Here is a 24,888-nt window from a genome sequence, read left to right on the forward strand (position 1 = left end):
CCAACTTCTTAGAACTTGCACCACGCTCCAGAAGGCCTTATAAACAAGATGATATACACTAATGACACTGGAGATGTTTCTGGTTCCATTTCACATTCATGTAAGACCAGAAAGAAGATTCCTCTTGCTCCATGGGGTGAGTCCACTGGGCGAGGTTTCAGCAGGTTCACAGCTGATCCCTGTGGGATGCCACTCTTAAGATTCCACTCATTGCAGACTAGGAGGGCCATAGACTGCCTTGTTGTTCTACACATTCCTGGTCAGGTGTCCCTGGGATGTCCTCAGGGGCTAGATCGTCTCCTTTCTGGTGCCATGTTGTTCATAAGCATGTTCCTGCCCATGGGCGGGAATACAGGGATTTTTGTGTGAAGGAGCCTGGGTGTTAAAGTCCGTTCACTGGGCGATGCCTCCTTCAGGCCACTGAGCCCAGGCAAAGGTCTTGCAGGCATCTATGTGATGGTTGGAGATGCCCAAAGCAGAAGAGGGGGAGACAAGGCCCTGGTAACTCTTCACCATCTCACTGGAGGAGGAAGGGTCTCTCTCTCTCTCTCTCTCTTTCTCTCTCTCTCTCTCTGTCCTCCTTGAGACCTCTCATTTGGTAGTCACTGGGTGATTATTTTGGTTCTGGTATAGTGGATGTTGGCCACGTGGGGTTTTAATGATATTTTTGCTGATGATAGGCAAATGAGTGAATTTGGGGGGACTGGACATTCCTGCGGGCAGGGTTTACCCTAATGACAGGAAAAATAATCTCTAGTTCCATTCTCGAATAACTTCCGAAGTCAATGTGCAAACGCTTTCAGTATTTAAATAAGCCAGGAGAACTTGGGCACTTTGCTCTTGTGGGCCCTGTGCTATTTCCTGGGTACTTTCGGCCACTCAAGTGCCATCTGGTGAATCATCCTCCTTTAGGGCACGAAGTGAGTCTACTTTGATCTCTCTTTTTTAATCTACGATTTTTATATGGAAATTTCAAGTCTTAAAAGGCAGTTTTCCAGAATGGCATCTAAGAGATCTTCCAGCCTGAGGATACTAAAACTATTTTCTGGGGAGAAAGATGCAACTGAAGATAAATCTCCAAGTGTCTTTCTCTGGCTACAGGTTTTATGATCAACCCAGGCTGTTGTGCAGAGACCTAAAAATCAATGCCTCTCATTCCTAATGAGATCCTTAATGCGCAGTATGATGACAGGCAGCACGAAACCGAATACCGACGACGATACCCAGCACAAATATTTTTACTATGCATTTCCATTTAAACACGTGTCAAGCCAATTACATATTTATGGGGTTTAAAGACTATTGCACTGGAGCCTCGGATAACACACACTCTTCAAGTCTCGGTTTAGTAGAAGAGGAATTTTAGTCTAATAGTCAAGCCTCTTGCAAGCATGCAATAAATCATCTTTGCAACCATAAGCATGTACAGTTGACTGCTTACCGCGGCTCCGCAGACTCACCCCCACCTGGTAGAATTTTAATTCCCTCAGTAAAATTGATTCCACCAGTTCTGCACATTACTCTCCCTGTCTTCCATTTAGCCCGTTAGTTTGCTGACAGTAGAGTACACAGCACTTAGCAGCGGGTTTGTGGAACCATCAGTCAGGAAATTGTATGATAAATAGGAGGCAGCCAGGTCTAGTGGCACTTCCTTCTGCTCCAGCAGTTTTCCCCTGACTTTGGAAAAGTCATCATGTGGTGTTTTGTCAAGGGCCAGAACAGGAGATGGCCGCGGTGCGGTGACTTATTGCACATACACTTGAGTTATGATGTGCACAGCTGCGCTGCTCATGTGTAAATAATAACCCGTGAGGGGGATAATTATGGTGGCTGCTGGCGACACGGGCCTGTGCTTGTCGCGTGGATTTTCTTGGACGGCTTCTTGGGCCCGTGATGGAATACGCTGCCGATCGTCCGCGCAGAGGCGACGAGCCAAGAGGCAAGGAGAGCACCCAGCGTTGGAGGATTCGGGAACTTTTTTATTTTTGAGAAATGTGTTAGGGTCGATGTCACGTGATGCCACGGGTGTTACAGCACAGGATCGAACTCTTTTTTTTCCTTCGTCGGTACCGTGCAGCTGTGCTCAAGCATGTCTCGAGCTGGAAGAGGGATGTTCCATCGCAGTTTCCCAGAAAGTAGCTTCCGAGGTGTGGTCTCCACAGATAAGCGACCCACAAAGTGTAATTGTTTGCACAGATGTTCGTTAGTCCAGGAGAAGTTATTTTAGACTAAATCAAAAGGGAAACAAATAGAAACTGTAAAATACTTAAACTGAGGCCAGATGTCTTTGCTCAAGTCCGATGAGATCCATTAATTTTTGTTCTTTATTTACCCTAATTCCAGAATGCACAGTTCGCAGATTTCCTTAGGACATAAACAATCCCATACTTCCAGTCAGAATTAAATTTTTAAGCTCACCAAACACCAAACTCAACAGTGAGAAATGACTATAAAATGCCCCAATAATTGTGTCTTCTGTTTTCCTCTCAAAAGAGTTTTGCGGTGCTGGGCCGTTTGCTCTTTGGTTCTGAAAGAAGGAGGGAGGGAGAGAATAAGAGTGAATTAAAATCTTGTTAGACACACTAACTTCTTGAAAGTGAAAAGGTGGCAGTGCCTTTCAGATGTCCACAATAGCCCTTCCAGGTTTTCCTGGGGAGGAGATTTTTATGCTGCTTGGGTACACCCTTGATTTTATAGGATTAACAGGTTGGTCTTCGCCTGTGTGCACATAATCATTGCACTTCATTATCAATACTCAACCGATAAGGAGCGTTACTTCCTGGATGTCTGAGGCAGATACCGAATGTGGAATAAATCCACGCGTTTCGAGCCCCGCGTATATGAAAAATGTGGATTTGCGCCCTGTCGTAATTCATCGCTGAACCCACATAGAGAAAATCAGATACGGTCGACACCCACGTATCTGGTGGAGAGAATTTAATCACGCAGTCCACGGCCAAGAGCCAACAAGGAGAGAAGTGAAAAGATCCTCCAGCTCTGACGTGTTTGTCACAACGTCCCTCACCACGGCCATGGAAAATGTGTAGGAGAAAGTCTTAGGAGGAGGGTCAGACTCTGTGAATGCTTGACTTAAACACAGTGCTAGGGGGTTTGTTTCTCTGATTGCTAAGGGCTGATGATGGTGTGCCGAGTTCGAAGTCTGCTGGAGGCCAGCACGTTTGCGGGAGCAGCGACCCCTAAGAGGAGAAGGGAAAGAAGAGCCGCCCCCGTGTCTGGTGGCCAGCCGCCTTATCTGACTGGAATCTGACTCATTTAGGCCTGTTTCAGAATTTAAAACCAGGAAATATTTTACTAAATGTGCGTCAGACCTTCGAGCTAGTGAGAAAGATTGCTGCAGCCGATTGTATGTTGTTTGCAGAAGGATGGGTTAATTTTCATGGAAAATGGTTATGTGAGGTCGGACATTTTGGCTCTGCACGATGACTGACTTACGTGGCACACTGAATGTGACAACAGTGTGGGGTAAACTTTCCCACTTAGCATTCCAGCTACCAAGATTTGCATTACAAAAGAGCAACTCCCACATCCTTTAGATTTAAGTCCTAAGTGGTGCACTTAAAATATAATTGATTTTTCAGGGTGCCTGGGTGGCTCAGCGGATTGAGTGTCCGACTCTTAATTTCGGCTCAGGTCACGAGGTGGTGGGTTCAAGTCCTGAGTTGGGCTCCATGCCAAGCATGGAGCCTGCTTATCATTTTCTTTCTCTCCCTCTGCCCCTCCCCCCCCCCCGCCCCCAGCTCGCTCGTGCTCTCTTTCTCAATTTAAAAAATGTATATATTATTGATTTTTCATGTGGAATTTATACAGTGGCTTACATTTTGTGGTATCGCAGTGGCAGTGCCCTGACCATACCAGGATGATGCTTCCTCTCCCTATTTGCCACTCCTCCCACCTTCATCTATCTTACAACGAGCACAGGATGCAGTCAGTAATTGACCTTTTCGTTACAATATTCCTCTTCCAATCCCACAAGTTTTCTAAGAAAGGCTCCAAATCTGGTGGAGCCATAGCTTTGGGCACCTCCTTGGTTCGGTCCACACTGCGTCAATGGTTTTTCACTCTTATTGTATTTTTTCCTCATAACCATACTTGTAGATTCTCAAAGGAAGGCAGCCAGGGCAAAGTTCAACACAAGGGAAGTAAGATTTCATAATTTTTTTTGAAACTTTATTATAGGGCGCCTGGGTGGCTCAGTCCGTTAAGCATCTTGGCTCAGGTCATGATCTCACGGGTTTGTAGGTTCAGGCTCTGTGCTAACACCTCAGAGCCTGGAGCCTGCTTTGGATTTTGTGTCTCCCTTTCTCTCCACCCCTCCCCTGCTCACTCTCTGTATCTTTCAAAAATAAATAAACATAAAAATTAAAAGAGTTTATTATGTTTACATTCTAAGAGATGCTTGTTGAAGAAAATCTAGAAAAAAGAGAAATACATAGGGAGGAAAATGAAAAAACACCTAAAGTCACCCCATGCACACCTAATACTCGGATATGGGGGCTTACGCAAATCCACAGTGTGGGTGCCGGTCTGTGTTTGGCACAGCCCCCCATTCCCCACTTAGAGGTTCTGTGTCACTTCTTCCAGCCACCACTCAGAACCTGTTCGCAGCGCCTCCCTTGGGATCCTCTGCGCCACCTGCTACCTCAGGTTTAGGCAAAACCTTCAGACGTTTAGAAAATGCTTGAAGCCTTCCTGAGGCACCTCTGGTGTGCACATCAATTCCCGGGGAAGATCTGGGGCAGTAGCAGCAGGATGGTTCTGTGCAGGCTGCCAGGACAGACACGTGTGGGAGATAATATTTGAAGAGAGGCTTTGGCGTATTTGCCGTAACGCAAGGCTCATCACCGTGGAGACGCATCTTCGCTCCGTCACTTCACTTCTTGAAACTCAGGGAAAACTCGAGTATCAGCCGTGCTTCTAAGAATAAAATGCGACAAAATTCTCTTCAGCTTTTGCAGTGAATCACTATTTAGGAAAAAAAAAAAAAAAGCCCTTGATGAGATTTGTAGGAGACCGTGTGCTTACGTTACTGTAGTGAAGTAGAGGAGTGGCCGGAAGTAAGTGCACACACAGGAACCCAGGAAACTCTAAACACCAGCCTAAGCAGGAGGGAGGCTGGTCGGGGTCCAAGGTGAATGTCAGGGCTGTGGGGGAAGCATTCCTCTGTTTGCTCCCAGCCTCTCTTTGTCAGTCCGAGAGGGGTCAGCTCACCTCTTCTGGCCAGGCCCTGTAGCATTTCTCTGGCTAGCCTATAGATTGGCTGCCCTTGCCCTTGTGTGGGACTGTGGAGGTCTGGCCCAGGATGGGAAGGAGGAGATCGTGCATTTAAACTTTAAAATAGTGTGTGTATCATACACTTATATGTAAGTGTAGACATAACGTGTATGTAGACCCATGCATTCAAGCAGGGACTTTAGAAAATACTGCTTCCTTTAAAAAGCATCAGGGATATGGGAGAAGGGAAGCTAGTATGTGTATTACATCGTTGTCTAAATTTGACTTGACGGTACAATTTAAAAGAAAGTAAGAGTCTTGTCGTCCGTTCCTTTTGGTTTTGTGGCTCCCTCCAGCCCTTGTGCTCCTCTGGGCTTTCTCCCAGGGTGGAACACACATTACCTCCTGTTCTTACTTTCCTGTCTGGGTTTACTGCATTCCTAGCCTCCACCTTCTCAGGTGCCGTGCGCTCGGTCATACTTCCGTAGTACCCGTAGCCTCATTATGCACTTTAAAGAGTTCTTCCACAAATTCTTAAAGTGGACTCCACCCAAGTTGTCAAGACAGTATAACGGTGTTGTGTCGTGGGCTGGGATTCTGTTTCAGGGTGTTCCTCTTACCCATGTTGGATTTTCGTTCTTTTTCAGACCCTTCTCATCTCTTTCCTGCATTCCACCCTCCTGTGCCGATTGATGCGAGACATCATGAGGGGCGTTACCATTATGACCCGTCTCCGATTCCTCCATTGCATGTGTAAGTAATAAAACTTTACCCTTTAATGAAGCAGCACGGGATACTAGCTTTTTCTGTCTCACGACTTTTTGTCAACAGTGTGGCTGCTGGGCTTTGAAGGTGTAATAGAAGTATAAGATTTACTTTTGAAATACGGCAAGCCTATCTGTTCCTGGACGCACTGAAGCAAATCCCCGTTGCTTCCTGAAGAATGCCTATCACACTAGGTGGCTGGCAAGTATTCACTATATATTTTTCTGACATGTGTTCTGTGGGCTGTAAATACTAAATTAAAAAAGTAGGGGCCTAATGGGAAGTTACTACTCAGAATATGGATCTGGGAGAGATTGGGTTTGAAGTTTTTCCTGCTAAAACTCAGATTACCTGGAAGTCCTGTCCCAGGGCTCGCCAATGAATTGTAATGAAAATGCTGTGGTAAATTTTCATAACCCCCCACGGTGCGTCCACCAACAGTGACTTGACGGATGGGAATGTCTCCCCAACAAAATGGCGCTTGCGGTCGCTCATGCGATTTACACAAAGATAAGAGGAAAGCATGACCTTGATAACATACATTAGAAAAGAAAGCAGAACATTTTGTGGAAATAAATATTACCTTACTCAGGTTGGGGGTAAAAAGAGTATTCGGCTTGCAAACTGCAATGCTATTTTTTTGGTAGTCGTGTCCAGAAACATTGTCAGATACTGTGATTACTGGAGCTGCGGTCTGGGAGGGGCTCTCCCTTACTAATGGCCTTGATGTATACATCTAGTTAGATCTGGTAATCACCCTTCATTCTGAGACAGTAAAGTTAGAAAAGCACAAATAATACTTTGAAGAATAATGCTGGTTATTTAGATGGTAGATTGCATCTCCGTGGCTATTAGTTAAGCTGTGTAATTACGTATATGCCAAAGAAAAATGAAGTTGTTTTAAAACAAGTCCTCCTCTGTGAACAGAATTAATTGATATTAACAGCCGTAACTCCATGCCCAAGTACACATATAATATTTTACCAACAGTTTTTTGGATCCATCCCCCATTATTGAATTGTAATTTCAGAGCAGATTTGCCTGGAGGTAAGTAATAAATCTGTGGTGCAGACTTCCATAAGCATTAACGGAGAAGTGGGTATTTATAGAGAGAGAATACGGAGACTCGTGACTTATTCTTTGACTTTTCACTGGAACACGAGTGAGTATTTACAGGGTTCTGAAGCCTGCTAAAAATATACTGAAATAAAACCATGAGGCCAATTAAAAGCTCCTATAGAAAGGGAAGGAAATTCCAAATTCAGGCTGAAACCCGCCATGTAATTCACCCCGTTGTAGGGAGGTTTTGTGGGGCAGATGGGACCACAAAGGTCTCCGACGAGGCCCTGCCCCGTGGTGCGGAGCCAGCGAGGGCCAGATCAGCCTTGGTGATGCAGTCACCAAGTCCTGCATGTGATGGACAGTGATGGAGTCCTCCCAGACTCCAGCCTCTGTGATGTGGTGACTTAAATCAGATTTTTGTGGGATTTCAGAATTGTTCACTCTTTCAAAAACCCTGTTATGGAGCAATTCCCACCCCCCCCCCCCCAGAATAAGTTTATATGACCGAATGAACTAATTCCTATGGGTTCATTATAGTTCGCCTTGTTATTAAATTCAAATATGAGTTTACCAATAAAAATCCCAAGCCTTGGTTCTTTGGCAGAATGCAATAGCAAGCCCTCATGTCGCCCACACCTTGTGTTCTAGACCCTGATTGCTGTACCTTCAGTTTTAGCTCACCTGTGATAAAAACACCACGAGATGAGGCAGGCCAAGTTTGGAAAGTCCTGGGGTTGGGGGTTGCATCTCAGGTATGACTGCTGAGCTGGGATTTTTATAGATTTCAGGACTTCTGGTGTTCCAGCCAAGCCTTAGGATGCTTTCACAGCAATGGACTAAATTGTTTGCTAGCTGCCTAAACAGATAGTTATCAAAATTCATAATATAGGGGCAGTAGATAATCCTGAGGCCCACAGAGGAGCCCCAGAGAGCTCTGAGAGGAGTGCCATTACTGTGTGCAGAGCATAGTGAGAAGGTGGGTCTGTGCCCTCCTGGAACTGCTAGTCCTTAGCAGGGATCTGGGTGGGGACAATGAGCTTATGCAGTTGGCTCCAGAAGGCTAGGGGACATCTCAGATCCTGTGTGCCTTTGTAACATAATCTTCCTTATGCATTATGCATTGCCCTCAGTGGCCTTCCCTCGCCGGGTGGCAGACTCCTGCTTAAAACTCCTCATCCTCAAGTTCTAATTCAGGTATCACCCCTACTGGCTATCCCCCGAGGCTGTTCCTCATTTTGCCCGGTACCTTGCGAAAAAGGTGCTCAGTAACACTCAGGTGGCCCATCTGGGAGTCGTGATGAGCTCCAATCCCCCACTCTTTCTTTATTCACACTCACCTGTGCTGGGAACTCTGGTAACCTACCCTCGAGTGGATTGGTTTCATCCCCTGGAAATGAGGTTTTCTGCCTTACCCGACTCTCCCAGATTGCAGGAAGAGTTCAATGAAGTCATGTTCATGTGAACGCTTTTAAGAGCATAGAGCTCTAAACAAATGTTGGGGGTTAGCATTCCAGGAAGTGGGGGCCTCAGAAACACTCGCCTCGCTCAGTCATGAACCCCTTCTTGCCTTTGCACCTTCTGAGGTGCTATAAGTAGACGCCTGTGATCATTTTAGGAGCGGAGAGTAATCTAGGCAAGTATGGGTTGGTTGCTAGAATCTTAAAACACCTCTGGGGGTGCCTGGGTGGCTCAGTCATTTGGGGATCCAACTTCAGCTCGGGTCACGATCTCATGGTTCGTGAGTTCGAGCCCCACATCAGGCTCTCTGCTGCCAGCATGGAGCTGCTTCGGTCCTCTGTCTACCTCTCTCTGCCCCTCTCCCACTTGTGCACGTGCTCTCTCTCTCTCAAAAAGAAATAAACATTAAAAAAATTTAAAAAGAAAAAAAAAAAGCACATCTATGCTTAGGGGTAAAGCAGTATCCTGGAAAAGTAAAATGCTTTCATCTAGAACGTGAGTTCCAACATGCTTGCTATATAATTTTCTCATAGAAAATGAGGCCAAGTGAGCTTACAAAGTTTTTAGAATAAACATGTTTAATTATAAGAAGACAGAATTTGAGGATATTCTCATTATTTTGTACACATAATTGTCCTTCTGGTGCCAGCTTTAAAAATTAAATTATAAGTCTCTTGAAAACAGGATTTGTGTTGATGATGGAAATACTGACAGATCTCTGTTTAGAAGGATGGCAGGCACTGTGATAATTATGCTATCATATCCTATCATTAAAGATTCTATTGAAAGAGGTTTATAAATTGCTTCTCTTTTTAGATAAACCACCCTATATTAAGGCATCAACGATATGGTGCAGAATTAAATTAAAATCTCATAAAATGAAATATGTTCTGTATTAGCTGTTTGACACTTAATTTGCCTCTGAATGAGTAGAGGAAATCACAAATTAACCTGCCTTTGTTTTTCCAACCATGGCTTATTAGGTGTTAGAACAACTACAATTACAGCCTAATAATAACCACCAAGCCTTATAAATATGTACTGAAATGCGTCCCTTAGAACCCAGCTTGTTAAATGCAATGCCTTTAGCTTACCCTACTTAACTCTCAGGGCATTGTCCACAGTGTATGGTTAGGCAGTGTAGACCAGAGTCTAGAAACTCACATTGTTTCGAGTGTCCTGGAAATAATCGTAGAATTTGCTAGTATTTCCTTTCTTAACTCAGAATCATGATTTTAAATTCATGGACTTACAAGTGGGACATGGAATGTAGACATCATCTTTCTTTGAGTTGTCGCAGAAAGGTTGTCATATAAAATATATGATTCCTGCTTTGTGTTTACTTAATTGAAGTAGTTTGGAAATTAAGAAACGTTGGAGGTGGGGGATTTCCCCTTTTCTTCTGAAAGTTACTCCCCACTGACTTCACCAGGACTTGTGCCCAGTAGATAGATCTAGAAAAGTGTAATGTTCTGGAAAAATACCAGTGAATGCATCTTATTATATTACTGAGATTTTTTGGAGCATTAATGACAGAACCTGAATGTATATCCAGAGTCAAGCAGATTTTTCCTTCCTGGTCTTCTGTGTATTCCATGCCTTGCGTGGTTATCAGGGCTGCAGCCTTGCATAATTCCAGGAGGCCTTATTGTAATCTATGGGGGTGGGTGATGCTCTCTTGGCCAAACATTATTGTATTTTCAGATTTCACTTGGAAATTTAGACAATCGCAATATTAACTCTCCTCTCCCCCAGAATACAGTTGTATGTTTAAGTGACTTACCTTGCTTCAATGAAGAAAGTACTCTTTCTCTTGCATTTTGAGTGCATGTTTTTTTTTTTTGTTTTGTTTTGTTTTTTTAATTAGAGTTAGAATTCATTTAAGCACGTTCCCTTTTAAAAACTAGAGGTGCCTGAATGGTTCAGTAGGTTGAGCATCCGAGTCTTGATTTTGGATCAGGTCATGATCCCAGGGTCGGGCTCCAGGCTGAGCATGGAGCCTACTTAAGATTTTCTCTCTCTTTCCCTCTCCCTCTCCCTCCCTTCATCCGCCCCTCCCCCCTACTTGCAGGTGCAGGTGCTCTCTCTCTTTCTCTAAAAAAATAAAGATAAAAATAAACTAGACATAGTGTATTAATAGAAACCCAAATTATAAAGTTTTAAATTCCACGTTTATTCTGGATTTTTACTTGGGAGAAATGTCTGTCTTTTACATAAAATTTTTTTTGACCCAGAGTTGTCTCACTTATGGACCAATATGAATTGAATTTCAGACAGTCCATTTGCTTCATACTGAACTCTGCAATTCATTTTCCTAAGCGGGGTCCTTAGTGACTAACCCATTACAATAATCGAAGCCCCACAGAGCTTGCCAGTTGAGCCTAGAGCTGCCCTTGTCTGGAGCTGTGGGTGTGTGCCACACTGTGCCCAATCCTGCAGCCACATAGGCTGCCCCATATCACCATTCACATCACTCATTCATTTCAGCAAGCCAGTTTCATCTTCCCTCTTCTTTGGAGAAATGAGCGCTCATGCTCTGTTTTGTTCGGCGGCTCTTTATTCTCTCGCTTGAGTCAATGTGGCTCTTCCCGGGGCTGCCCGACTCACTGGAATTATTCCACCTAAGCAAGAAGAGGTGTCCCTCCTACTGAAAGTGGTCCGCAGCCTGGTGCCTGGGGAGAGGACTCCGTGCACAGCCGATCATTAATATTAGCTGTGACATCGAGTGCTCTGGAAATAAGTAAGGCTTTGCACCATGATTGTGACTGCCTTTTAGGGAGGAGAGCAGGAAGATGAGTAGCAAGTTTGGAGCGTGAATAAATATATTTCTTTCCAGGGAGAGAAAGGTCAAAGAAAAGATGCATCATTATGGTAAAAGCTTAGACAAAGGAAGAGTAAGGAGGTGGCCGGTGCTGCTACTCAGTTCCCTTCCCTCTTTTCTTCCCGCCCTCCCTGAAATCAGCACCTGGTTTGTCTTCCTAGGTCCTGTCCCTATCACGAGCACATGTAAGTTGTTCAAAGCAGCCTTCAGTCTGGCCACTTATTTAAAATTTTGTGATGGGCCCATACACATGATAGTGGTTTCTTTGTTTCTGTTCCCTCCAGTAAAGTACAGAGATTGAGCAGGACCTTGTATTTGTATTTGGGGGCATAACCAGTTTGGACCGTTTGAATAGTACAATTTAAAATTAACAAAGTAGGGGTGCCTGGGTGGCCCAGTCAGTTGAGTGTCTGACTCTTGGTTTCGGCTCAGGTCATGATCTCACAGTTCGTGGGATGGAGCCTTGTGTTGGGCTTCAGCTGACAGCCTTGGAGCCTGCTTGGGATTTTTTCCTCTTGCTCTCTCTCTGCCCCTCCCCCACTCAAGTACACTCTCTCTCGAAATAAATAAACTTAAAAAAAAAAAAAGAATTAAAATGAACAAAGTAGGGGTGCCTGGGTGGCTCAGTGAGTTAAGCGTCCGACTCTTCATTTGGCTCAGGTCATGATCTCATGGTCAGTTGTGAGATTGAGCTCCCTGTCAGGCTCTGCACTGAGCGCAGACCTGCTTGAGATTCCCTCCCCCACCTCTCCCTCTTTCCCCCTCTGACCCTCCCCTGCTTGTGGACACTCTCTCTCTCTAAAAAAGTAATAAGTAAGATAAACAAAGGAAAGTCCTTTTTTTCCATTCAGTGCTCTACCGTAAACATTATTAGGACTGGTAAAGTACAATGACAGATTCCATCAAATAGCTATAGCAAATATTGTGTAACACCCACTCGCCCTGCCAAAAAAAAAAAAAAAAAAAGAAGAAATGAACTTGATTATAATTACATCTCTTGAGTACAAAGACTATCTGTGTGTTTCTTTGCATTTGCTGGGCCAGATCCATGCCTTATGCATAAATATTCTTTTCAGGAATGATGATGGGCTATTTGTCTTAGGCCACTGGAGGATCACTGCCAACGTCTTTCTCCTGTTTTTGTTTGTTTACTATTGTTAGAGTGTATCACCTTTATGCCAACAAGGCTAGCACACTTAGAACTCAAAATCAAAAGCTTAATTAATATTAAGATTATATTAGAAGCGCCTATAGCGATGTGATGCTCCTTAGTGCAATGCATTCCCTGGTACTAAATCATTTACTGGTGGTAAAAGTCCATAGGCACCTAATGTGACTGGGTACCATTTAATATACATTTATTGCTGCTTCCCCGGCCCTTCATATGGAAATAAAGTTAATGAAATTAACAATCTTAAATGGAAAACCTAAAAAGGATAGCACACTTCCAAAAAGAAGGCGGGGGGGGGGGAGAAATGAATAGATAATACAACGTGAGAAAATATATAATGGCCATAGCTGTTATATGACATTTTTGCCTAATTAACTATGGGCGAGGTGCAATTTTAGACACTTGACATAATTATCTCCTATAATTCTTAGAGCAATGCTATGATGGGGTGGATACTACCAACGTTATTGTAAAGATACAGAGGCCTTGACCCAGAGAGATTACAAGGCTTGGGAGTAAGTAGTGCATCAGATGTTACGACCCCCTTTATACTTGACTATTTTCCTCTGCTTGTGAAAATCAACACTGCAGATTTTGCTGGTCTAGTCTATGCTTCCTCGATGAGCACAAATAGTTGTAACAGTACCCGATAGGAAGTTTTCAGTGTCACTGGCTGTCAGTGTCTTATGCGGATTTCTAAGGTAGGAAATACAGCAGCGTGAAGAGCCTTAAAAAGCCTTTTGACCCGATAAGCCTATCAATGGCTGGAAAAATCAGATACACATCAATGTTTGCGGCTGTAGAATTTGGGACACCAAACAACTGGCAAGTTTACATATCCAGCCATAGGGGGTGGGCTGGTAAATTGTGATTCGTCAATTGGTAGCCTATTGGGCAAAGCCTAACAGTTTTACACTTGAGAAGACCGTATTAAAACATGGGTGAATAATGGTCAGCGATTATAACGGTGTACTGTATAGAACATAAGCCATGTTGGACTAGGTCACCACATGTGTCTGCCTGGGACCTTCTTCCCTCAGGTAGCCATGGCTTGCTCCCTCATGTCGTACATTTGTCTGCAGTGATGTCTCCTTATGTGAGAGGTCTTCTTTGAAGACCCTCAACTGAGCAGTTTGTTAAACTGCCCTGTAAGCCCAGTACAGGCCCATGGCCTGGTTTTGTGAATAAAGTTTTATGGGAACACAGCGACTGCCACTTGTTTACTGTTGTCTGTGGTGGCTTTAGCAATCAAGGGCCTAGTTGAGTACCTGAGACAGAGAGAATATGGCCTGCAAAGCCTAAAAGATACTTTGCCAACCCCAATCGAAAATAACACCCCCTGTCCAGCCCTACCCTTTGTCCCCTTTTTCTGCTTTATCTTTTTTTTTTTTTTAAGTTTATTTATTTTGAGAGAAGGAGGGAAAGAGAGAGAGAGAGAGAGAGAGACAGAGGGAAAATGAACAAGTGAGGGAGGGATGGGGTGGTGGTGGTGGGGGAGAGAGAATCCCAAGCAGACTCTAGCAGAACCCCGATGCCGGGCTCGATCCCATGAACTGTAAGATCATGACCTGAGCCGAAATCAGGAGTCGGATGCTCAAGTAACTGAGCCACCCAGGTGCCCTGTATTTTTCTTTCTTTTTAATCAGTGAACACGTGCACAGTATTTTCTTCTTTTAGACTTTCATACTGCTAATCCCAACCCTTTTTCATTGCCTGTCATGTCACTTTAAAAAAGCAAATAGCTCTTGGGGGAGCCTGGGTGGCTCAGTCTGTTAAGCGTCCGACTTCGGCTCAGGTCATGATCTCGCAGTTCGTGAGTTCAAGCCCCGCATCGGGCTCTGTGCTGACAGCTCAGAGCCTGGAGCCTGTTTCAGATTCTGTGTCTCCCTCTCTCTCTCTCTGACCCTCCCCTGTTCATGCTCTGTCTCTCTCTGTCTCAAAAATAAATAAACATTAAAAAAAAAATTAAAAAAAAAAAAGCAAATAGCTCTTATTGTTTGGTTATCATTTCTCATGATTAACGGAAAAAATGGAAAGCCTGCCTAATTTTTAAGAACGACTTTAGACCACCTTCATGCAAAGTTCCTTGTGTAAGTATGAAAAGGTGGGCGAGTTTCAATCCCGAAACTTTAGACATTTGAGTGAGCCCGGCGGCCTAAGTTTAGACCAACCAGTACACATTTCTTATTCTGCATCAAGAAATGAACACGAAACAAATAAACGTATACTCCAAGGGCATAGCACTTCTTTCTGTTTTGCAGTATTTCTAATGACTGAAATATTGAATTCGGTCATCGGTTGCAGAGAAAGCAGGCCCTAATTATAGCGCACATTCACAGAGTCTGAGCGGCAGCTTCTTGGATAAAATTCCTGTGTTCTTTGTGCTGCGCTCAGCGGTCAGGTCTGGGAGCAGATATTGACTGGAGGTATTCACGGTCACTGAACCGGAAGCCGCCGGCTCTATAGAGCCTGCTGTCAAACCTGTTGCAGGGGGCCTGGGGGCTACTGGACTGTAACAGACTTTTTTCTTTGAGTACAATGCTTCCACTCATGTTAAGCCTGGCTTCAAAGAAAACAGAAATTTACTGCCATGGTTGTATTTATTTTTCAAAATATGCGTTTGAGAAAATGGAACCTGAACGGGGTTTGTCCCAAAGGGAAGACACTTTCAGGTGAGTTCCCTGTGATGAATACCACCCGGACCAAAGCCGCCCTGCCCGCCGTGGCCCTCTCTCCTTCACTTAGGTAACAGAACCCGATTTTTCCACCTAAACAAAGACATGCCATTTCCTATAGCGGCACAGCAGGCTGAGTTCATTTCAGACCTTTCCCCAGGAGAACAAAGGCCTATGACACAGGACTGCCTGTCACTCATTTCTTTTTTGTTACTCTCGCATCCCTATCCCTGCCCCCAACCATATTCATATGTCAGAAAATAAAATGGTCGCAGATTTGTTTCTAGAAACCTGCCCTTGCTAACTTTCTGAATCTCAAGTAACACATGAGCAAGATCTTTGCATCTTTGGTGATGCCACGGACCTGGGCATACGGAAAGGAAGCATAGGGGAAAGGTCAGTTTTGAAACACATTCTCTGAGCCCTAAAGTTAGGGGGGTGTTTTGGCAGAACATTCATTAGATAACTGTATTGAAAAGAACATTGAAAAAAAAATCTTGACCATTTGTAGTTTTGGTGTAATCTTTGTTAAAGACATATCAGAATAGTAATGGGTATCATTATTACATTGCAGTTGGGTAAAAATCCACACCTTGGTCCCATGGTTTATTGGTCCCATGTTTGCTTCCTGAGCTAACCCAGCTCGCATGGTTTTTGAAACTCTGGTATGGAAATACATCAAGTGCAATGCTAGATCTCTACCCTTTGCTGCTGCCTCTCCCCTCCTTTCTGTCTCTGTCTCCCTCCACACACACACACACACACACACACACACACACACACACGAAGAAAAGAATGTGCAGGAATAGCTGAGAAGTGGCAGAAACTGCCTTTAGGGCATGAGAGTGCATTTCCAGTAAAGAAAAAAAAATAAAGGTCTGTAATCTAACACCACAGATATTCTAAAATCCAGTCACTTAATATTCTGGTTTATGCAGCATTTCACATGTTTATAAGTTATAGATATTTAAAACTTAATTATACAGCCTCAGAGAGATCACAAATTCATTAAAAAGTTCTCCATTGGGACTGCTCTAAGGGAATTGCAAGTTTAGCCTCAATCTGAAAATCTAAACTAATACCAAAATGCATTATTGTATAGAATCACAGTTAAAGGGGGTTTTATAGATTCACCTCTGAGAGCCCTGTGGCACTGGGCAGTAGTTATACCTGTGAATATTTCCTAAGGAGCCCCATCCTCCCCAGGCCCCATCACCCCCTGGTAGTCAGAGCTCTGTCTGAAGGAGTTACCTTAAGTCCTTGCAGGTTAAGTGATCCCCAGGGCCTTACACGGCTAATGTGCGTCTCCCGCTGCCTGGGAATGAGTTAGGGTCTAGCCAGGGAACCACCAATACGCTTCTTCTCAGGACATTCAAATAGTACCCAAATATCGCCAAGTTCATCAGAAATGAACAGCATCTCTATTACATGGGGCCAGGGTGGGCGCGGGGGTGGGGGGGTGGGTGGGAGGGAGCAGGAGAGAGAGGCACTAGCAGTTAAATGATCTGCCTCATTTGCAAAACAAATCACCAAACCATGTTGCTTGAATATCATTTACATTTTAAGACAGAGTCCAAAGAAAGCATTCCGGGCTTACTAAAATGCCTCTTGCCTCTATTCAAAGTACTCTCTGGCTCCCCCTTAGAACAAAATTCCCATATTCCTAGCCTACACGTTTGCCACATAAGTGGTGCACACCAGTAAAAGTTTTCAGAAACAAATTCAAAATTGTCAATCAGTTACAAAGACTATCAGAGCTCTGAGAGGGAGTCTGATTTTAAAAGGTTTCTTACATCATATTTGCCTGGGATATAACAGATTAATGTTAGAACTACGGTTGACCTTTGAACAATGTGGGGATTAGGGGCACCAACCCCCCAATGCAGTTGAAAAGCTGGGTATAACTGTTGACTCCCTGAAAACCCTAATTGGTAACCGGCCTGCTGTCGACCAGAAGCCTTAACAGTAACGGCAACAGTTCTTTAATACATATTTTTTATGTTGTATGTGTTATATACTGTATTCTTACAATAAAGTAAGCTAGAGAAAAGAAAATGTTAAGAAAATCACAAAAGAGAAAACACATTGACTGTAATATGCTGTTTTACTGAAAAAAATCCATAGGTAAGTGAATCTGCACATTTCAAACCTGTATTTTGTTCAAGGTCAGCTGTATATTGGAATATATTATTTATGTACCTAATATGTTTATTGGATTTTTAAAATTTAAAGTAAGTATTCTCTGTATCTTAATTATTTGACTACATATATTATGTATTCTATGCATCCACACAGAGCTCACTTCTATCCATTTTCTGTGTGGTAATTTCAGTTTGTCCTTGGGATTAGTACACATGATCTTCCTTCTTAATGGAAGTAGTCAAGAGGGGACAAGAAGGTCAGTCTAAAGTATTTTAATCTTGTTTTAATGACCAAAATCGGGTCACCTCAGTCTTTGGATTTCAGGACACAGCGATACATGTAGTTACGTGTATTCAGAGACGGATGATCTAAGTCCACGTTCCACTGGAAATCGGGAATTGTGGGTGTGGGGGCTGAAAAAAGGGGTCCAACTTCCTGTAAAAGACAGTGCTAAGCCCACGGAGGGCTTCTCTCCAAGTCAGATAGTTACCCTCCCTGTGAATGTCATATGCTATTTGCACGAATGTCATATGCTATTTGCATGAGAGGATTTTCTACATGGAGTCCTTGAGCATTTCGTGGGTCTGGCCCCATTCTCTAGAATGTGGCTTGCAGGCTGTGTGGGTCTGACCTGGGCAGTTCGTGCACTTGCCAAGGGCTTCCTGTGATCTGAAGAACAGTCAGAAGATACATTACGCCCTATGTAATCTGGGTTAACCTTCCCGCCTTGCCCCATCTTTTGACCCAGGCAGACATAGGACTTTGCAGTTATTTTGGTTATTGTTGTATGCTGTTTCTCTGTTTGTTGGGAGGAGGGAGGTATGTGAACACTGAATTGCAAGGAATGAAAAGTGGAGTCTACCCCTTCCCCCCCAAGTGTATCAGAAAGAAACATCCTTCTTGGTCTGTTTGCTTTGCAAGGGCGTTCTTTGATGAGGCCTTTGTCCCAGGGCCCCACTGAAGGCTCAGTGTACTCAAGCTTTAGAAAAGGCTATTGGCCCTTCTTTGTTTTCTTTGTTGAACTGTTTATTTTGCTTTCTTCCCACGAGGTTCCCTGGCCTTGCTCTGACAACGCTTTTCTGCATGAATTACATTCCTCCGGGCCACAAGTCTCCAGATTCTTCCAGCCCATTTGATTCCAGCCTGTGTGATTAGTCCATCGCTTCGACCTGCCGTGGGTCCCCGCCAAGCAGGGTGCTTACTAAGTGCCTCTAACATGGAGACCTAAAGACACTTGGTAGCCTCATTAGTGACAGGGTGGCACTCCATTCCAGTTTCACAACACAGCTGCTGTTGAAGCATCATGAGCTTTAAAGTCGCTAAAGGGTGATCCTAGTCATTTGGTTTCCTTTCCATGTGAATAAGGCTGTTGGAGGAGGGAAGTTCAGGCAGTTCAGGGTATGACACCCATGCCCAGTTCAGTAACCTAAATCATCCTGGGCAGGGAGTGGGGGGAGGGGGTTGGGGGGAGCCCATTAGCTCCATTTAAGTTGAATCTGCATTTTGAAGGAATTTCATATTCATTTGCATAAAATGCATTTCTGTGTGTTTAGAAATAATGAGCAACGGTCATAAAAATTATTCAGATACCTTAATCCTAGCCGTGATATTTTCTTATGCATATGTTATTTTCTGAAGTATGGTTAATGACTGAGACAGAGATGAGCAATTACCAGACTTATGAATTAATGCTTTTTAAACCTCTGTTAATAAAGATTAAATATTTGGGTAATGAGGTCTACCTTCATTACAGGTATTGGTAAAACACTGTGCTACCGCTGAAAAAAATCCAGCTGTCTTAATAACAAAGTTCTGTCAGAGATCTGTTCACCTTCTGGGTGAACATGGGTTCTGTAAGAACCCATCCTTTTATACCTGAGCGTCTGGACTCTAATAAGCAGGTGGGGTATGTGGTACCTTCCTGGGAACCTGCATTTCTTGATTGAGTGCCTGCAATTAGTTTTGACTTGGAACTTCCCAAATGAGGACCCAGGAATTTGCTCAAAGTGATTGATCACATAATCTGTGATGAGAATTGTACTCAGTATAAATAGGTATTTATACTTAGAAGCTCTTCCTTCATGACCTGGGGGAGGCCCCAAACAGTACGGCTAGGGCATGGCCCTGATTCCTTGGGGTCCTCCCCTTTTTTTGCTGGGCCTGGTTTGAACTGGGCTCCTGGTGCCTGATCTTTGTGAGCCCTGGAATGGCCATAAACTGTGGGGCACAGACTTTCTGTGGAGGGGCCCTCGCCAGTCTTCTCTTTGGCAAATAAATGTATTCACTCTGAGGGATCACAGTTTGTCACCCAGGGAGGATTTGTCTGGAAGGTGGCAGTTAAACCTCTTTTGGCTATACACGCGCTTTCTTGTTGGAATGGGCTCTGAAAACAGATCCCCCAATGAGCTGAAACACAGCTGCCATGACACTTCCTGTACCAGATTACAGTTTTGCTCAGTAATTATCTCTGAGCACACCCCAGTATAAAGTTGGTTATCTTAGCCCATGATAACACTTTTTTCTTGGGTTTCAAAGTATGATTTCAGAAAATTCAACTATAACTCTGCTGGCATATGGCTTGTGATGATCATCTTCTTAAAACCAGTTTCTATGTTATTTTCCAAAATAAATGTGGCCCTCAGTTAAGTTCCATTCTCTGCTCTGTCACAAATTAACCGGATCTTTGAACACTGTCCCTGACCTCACTGAACCTCCTTGGTTTTATCTATGAAATAGAGTAGTTGGAGTAAATGATCTGTAAGATCCTTAACATCCCACCGTTATGGGCAAGTTTTGATTTGTTCATTGTTCCCCTTTGTGTGGGGCACTTAGAATAGGAATAGAATATGAAAATATTGTGGCCCTCATGTCATTTTTGTCTCCTGCCCCTCTTTCCTTCTGTAAAGGTCTGCGGGGAGAGTCTTGCCCACACCCAGAGCATGTCTCCCTCATTCTTCCTCATGCTCTCCAAGTGACGCTTTGCACATCCCTCTGCTGCCAGCACAGAGAGCCATTTAAATATCATTCAAACAGGTTGCCTTTGGAGTAAAAAGGTAACTGGAAAGCCATACCATCTGTTCTATTAAGAGCCTTAATAATGTTGGGGCGCCTGGGTGGCTCAGTCAGTTGAGCATCCAACTTTGGCTTAGGTCACGATCTCGCGGTCTGTGAGTTCGAGCCCCGTGTCAGGCTCTGGGCTGACAGCTCAGAGCCTGGAGCCTGCTTCCGATTCTGTGTCTCCCTCTCTCTCTGCCCCTCCCCTGCTCGTGCTCTGTCAGTCTGTCTCTGTCTCTCAAAAATAAAGAAAACATTAAAAAAAAAAATAAAGAGCCTTAATCATGTTAAAATATCGGTGTATGGAAGCATATATGCCCATATTTGTGTTTGGTTTGGGGTAGTTTTCCTTTGTGTTGAAAATCATAGACTGGGTTTGAATCCAGCTTAGGTATTTAGGTATTTAGGTATTGCCCTGTGGAAGCCCAATTTCATTATCCAATCCCATTTTCCATCAAGAACTCAGTGAAGGAGCATGTAGATAGCACTTAACACCTGCATCTGTCGGGTCACAGGTATTTGACAAATGGCAGAATTGCCTAATACGTATCCATCATATTACCGTATTTGAGTCTAGTCTAAGTGGTGCGTCCTTTTTCCACCTGTCCCCGTCTCTGAAATTGGAACGTGACTTATAATCTATAGCGTTTCATGATCACTGTTGGTTACGTGGTAGCGGTGAGGAAGTTTCAGGTATCCATAACAAAATTATTTTTCCTTATATTTCCCTTTTTGTGCAAGTACTGGAGTGATCCATGATAAAATCTACGTGTGAATAAGTCTAAAAGACCTCTTTTGGTAAGTATAAAGCAAGAATTGAAAGTGATAAGTATTGTCATTCTGAGTGGTACCTAACATAATGCTGCATCTTTAGCTCAATGGCATCTTGACTTTGATGGGATACAGTATATAGCATATGTAACACATATATATTGTGTCTGTAGGTATGTAATCAGCAAAAAAAAAAAAAAAAAAAAAAAAAATTCTTTCATTGTCAAGTTTTTTTTTACCCCAAGAGCACAGCCAGTTTTTCCCAAGTGTTATAATAATGCGCCTAGTTGCAGGAATGTAAAGTTAAAGTGTAGACAGTGTTTGGGAAATGCTGTTGCTGCCTAAACCCTCCAGGATGAAGGGGAGGACGGCTTCAGCCTGGAACACTGTAGAGGAGGGAAGCATGTGTTGTGTGCAGGTTGTGTTGGCATATTTGTGCAGATGCATAGCACAGGCTCTCGGAGGGTAAGACTTCATGATTAATGGTGTTTATTCTTGACAGAAGCCTCCTTTATTTATCTGCAATACAGTTTAGCGATTTTATCAGGCACCTGAATGAAAAATATTCAGTCATACCAATATTGCAGTGTAAATTGAGTAGAGTCACTTTTTATTATATCTTTCTGCCTTATCATCTGCACAGTAATTTTCTAGCAGAGGTTTGATATGGAAAGGCTGGATTTAGCTGTACTTGACACAAAGCCTCTTCAATTTCCCCTAAAAGTTCAGGCTGCTCTTAGAAATGTGTGTGTGTCTGTGTCTGTGTGTGTGTGTGTCTGTGTGTGTATAATATATAAACCCTCCCTCTTATCCAGGCAATTTCAGGATTTGAAAGAATAAAGATAAAATGCACAAACCTGGATGGGAAAAGTGTTGTTAATATAAAAATATCTAATAGCTGTGAACTCACTGGTAAAAAGCTCCTTTAGTGTTTAAGCCGTGGCTCAGTACTGAGCCTTTGGCGTGGCTACGTGGTCCCACTTTTTTCTAATCAATCACCATCCAAATCCAATCAGCATAAAACCAGACCCTTTCATTTCTCCTGGGAATAATATCAAAGTCGAAGTCCAGAGTGGCCCAGGGGGGACATTAGTCGCTGTGCTGATGGAAAATGCCATTCAAGAGAGAAAGGAAAGGAAATGAGATCCCATTTGTAGGACACTCAAGAAAAGAGTCCCTAAATTTTCAACCAAACTTTGCTTAAGTAACAGACTTCATCACATGAGGTGTCGGAGCTCATCAGTGGCAGACAGGGACAAAAGATTTGAACCATAGAAAAATTATGTGATTTTAGGACCAGAGAGACTTTAAGCCTGGTGGGTTGAATGGAAATCCTCTCTGCCAAAGACTCACATTTTACAAATGAGCCACGTAAAGCCCAAAGAGCCATTTGCAGTAAGTGTGTGGTCCTAGGCACACATTCTCTAAGGGTCATAGGATCAAGCCAGGAATTCCAGCACACCATTTAGACATTTCCATGTGCTTAAATCTGCCCCTGCTGTGGCATCAGAATCCTGGCTTTCGCTGTGGAGAAGGGGATAGTAGTTAGTACACCTGGTGGGTCCTTTTCCAGTGGCCAGGCTCCTTGTCGCTTTTCCACAGGGATGTTCCTCCCTGTGCCCAGGGCAAAGTTTTCTGAAGCCAGGATAGTCAGGACCCTACGGAAATTCTCATCCCCTTACGTGGAATATAATGCTTCCTTTCTGTTGAGTAATATAGACAAATTATTCCCTAGTACATTAGATATACTCTGGTGCTGTATTTAATTTATTTTTGAAAAGTCTGATACCTTCCCAAGGGTGAAAATTCTGGAACGTTGATAGGTATACTGGGGCATAAAGTCTTAGCACATAGTAGAGTCCTAGAGGTCTATAGCCAGTGAAATCTAAATAGCCTGCCAAATCAAACGGGCCCACTTATTTTACCTTTACTGGGCCGGAGGCACCTAGCGAATCTTGGGGATTTTATTCTGGAGGAGAGCCATTTAGGTAATTAATAATAGTTCCTTGATGAACTTCCTTATTATCCCTTAAAGTAAGGATAACTTAAAGAAGGAGAGAAAGCGTGAGTCAGATATATTTTGCCAAGGATCATAAGAGACAACCCTGAAGACAACCTAGTCAGTAGTTAATAGTAATAATAATTATTATGAGGATTGTCATAGTGATGGAGTATAGAGAAAGTCGACACCGGCTGGTGGAAGACAGACCTATGCTCGGCATGCCAGATTGCTGCTGAGAAAGGATACTCTGGCTGGTTCTTGAAATAACCTCTCAAAATAGAAATTAACACAGAAGACTCATACTCATCTGGGCCCAGAATTCCAGATGCACTCTTGTCCCTGCATAAGGGTTCAACGTGAAGCAAGGATTTACTGTTGGAACCTAACTTCCTGTTTCTAATTAATTATTTGCACCCAGTATCTGAAGCCTCCTACTAAGTGATCTCTCAGTGAAATAACAGATCCTGGCGTGGGGGCTCTCAAGATTTTTAAAATATCTCTTTACCTTAAATTGTTGAAATTTCCAGGTAAATTCACACAGACTTGTGTGTTGGGTTGCTTAACTCCAGCAGTTTTTTTTTTTTTAAGTTTATTTATTTTGAGAGAGAGTGAGAGTGAGTGAGAGAGAGCATGAGTTGGGAAGGGGCAGAGAGAAGGAGAAAGAATCCCAAGTAGGCTCTGTACTATCAGCACAGAGCCCCACATGAGGCTCAATTCCATGAACCATGAGATCATGACCTGAGCTTAAATCAAGAGTTGGACACTTAACTGACTAGGCACCAGGTGCCTCTAAATCCAGCAGTTTTGTTTTGTTTTGTTTTGTTTTGGAGACAGAGTGTGAGCAGGGGAGGGGCAGAGAGAGAGGAAGCAGGCTCCAGGCTTGGAGCTAGCTGTCAGCACAGAGCCTGATGGGGGCTCGAACTCATGAACTATGAGATCATGACCTGAGCTAAAGTTTGGATGCTTAACCGACTGAGCCACCCAGGAATCCAGCAGTTCTAATCGAATCTCTTGTATGTACTTTATGGTCCTTTTTCTTTGCACCTGGTGGGTATCATGGTTCAGATCCAAAAGTTCCCCCACTGAAGGACGTCATGGTTGATAGAACTCTACATGATCAGAAAGCCTAACACCTGGACGAACAAATGTCACATTGCCCAGGGTTTTTCTAGATACTCTTAGTTAGCTCACGGGGCTTAGGTCTGTGCCAAGTCACCCCACACTATTGTGTTCCCGTATCTTTCTGTTTTGCTGTGCGTTTTCTTTTCGGAAAAGAACACCTGCCCTGCCACTTGGAGTGCTGCTTTTGGATAGAATTGGTAATTCATTAAATTCCAAAAACTAAGGTCTGTTAGAATGAATGGAAAGTTGGCAGGAATGTCCGAGAAATCAGACTTCAAAGTTTTTGTCAAAACTCCCCTCCCCCCATTTTTTTCTTTTCTCATGGCAATGAATTTTTGAAATAAAACCAAGAATAACCATGCCCTTGAATTTACTTTGGGAGGAAAGAAATGCTGTTCGCTTTACTAAGGTCAAGTCAAGTTGCTCATTTATCTGCTGTGTGAGGTGAGGCCAGGTGGGGTGCTCCTAAGGGTGTCAAATAGCTGACTCATCCTGGCTGCAGAACAGCTCCATCCCTGGGGGGTCCTGGGAAGTCACTGAACAAGGAGCGCATGAAAGCTGGGTGACTTTGGCCTTAACCAACCCAGAGCTCTAGAAAATAGCAGCGGCAAGG

The 24,888-nt window shown here is 43.6% G+C and overlaps 1 protein-coding gene and 1 long non-coding RNA gene across 7 annotated transcripts in view; both read left to right on the top strand.

Annotated features, from left to right (window-relative positions):
- Positions 1–24,888, top strand: part of GLI3 (GLI family zinc finger 3) — a 282,508-nt gene that overhangs the window by 150,695 nt on the left and 106,925 nt on the right. For all 6 annotated transcript variants that reach the window (XM_045494343.1, XM_045494342.1, XM_045494344.1 and 3 more), the window contains one exon: positions 5,880–5,985. In XM_045494343.1, coding sequence (XP_045350299.1) covers positions 5,880–5,985 — 106 coding nt within the window. The remainder of the gene's footprint in view (positions 1–5,879; positions 5,986–24,888) is intronic.
- Positions 22,561–24,532, top strand: LOC123606240. Its single transcript, XR_006716184.1, has 3 exons — positions 22,561–23,488; positions 24,354–24,357; positions 24,522–24,532. It is a non-coding gene; the product is annotated as an uncharacterized LOC123606240 (long non-coding RNA).

Source organism: Leopardus geoffroyi, chromosome A2, assembly GCF_018350155.1.
Source record: "Leopardus geoffroyi isolate Oge1 chromosome A2, O.geoffroyi_Oge1_pat1.0, whole genome shotgun sequence".
Lineage (NCBI taxonomy): Eukaryota > Metazoa > Chordata > Mammalia > Carnivora > Felidae > Leopardus > Leopardus geoffroyi.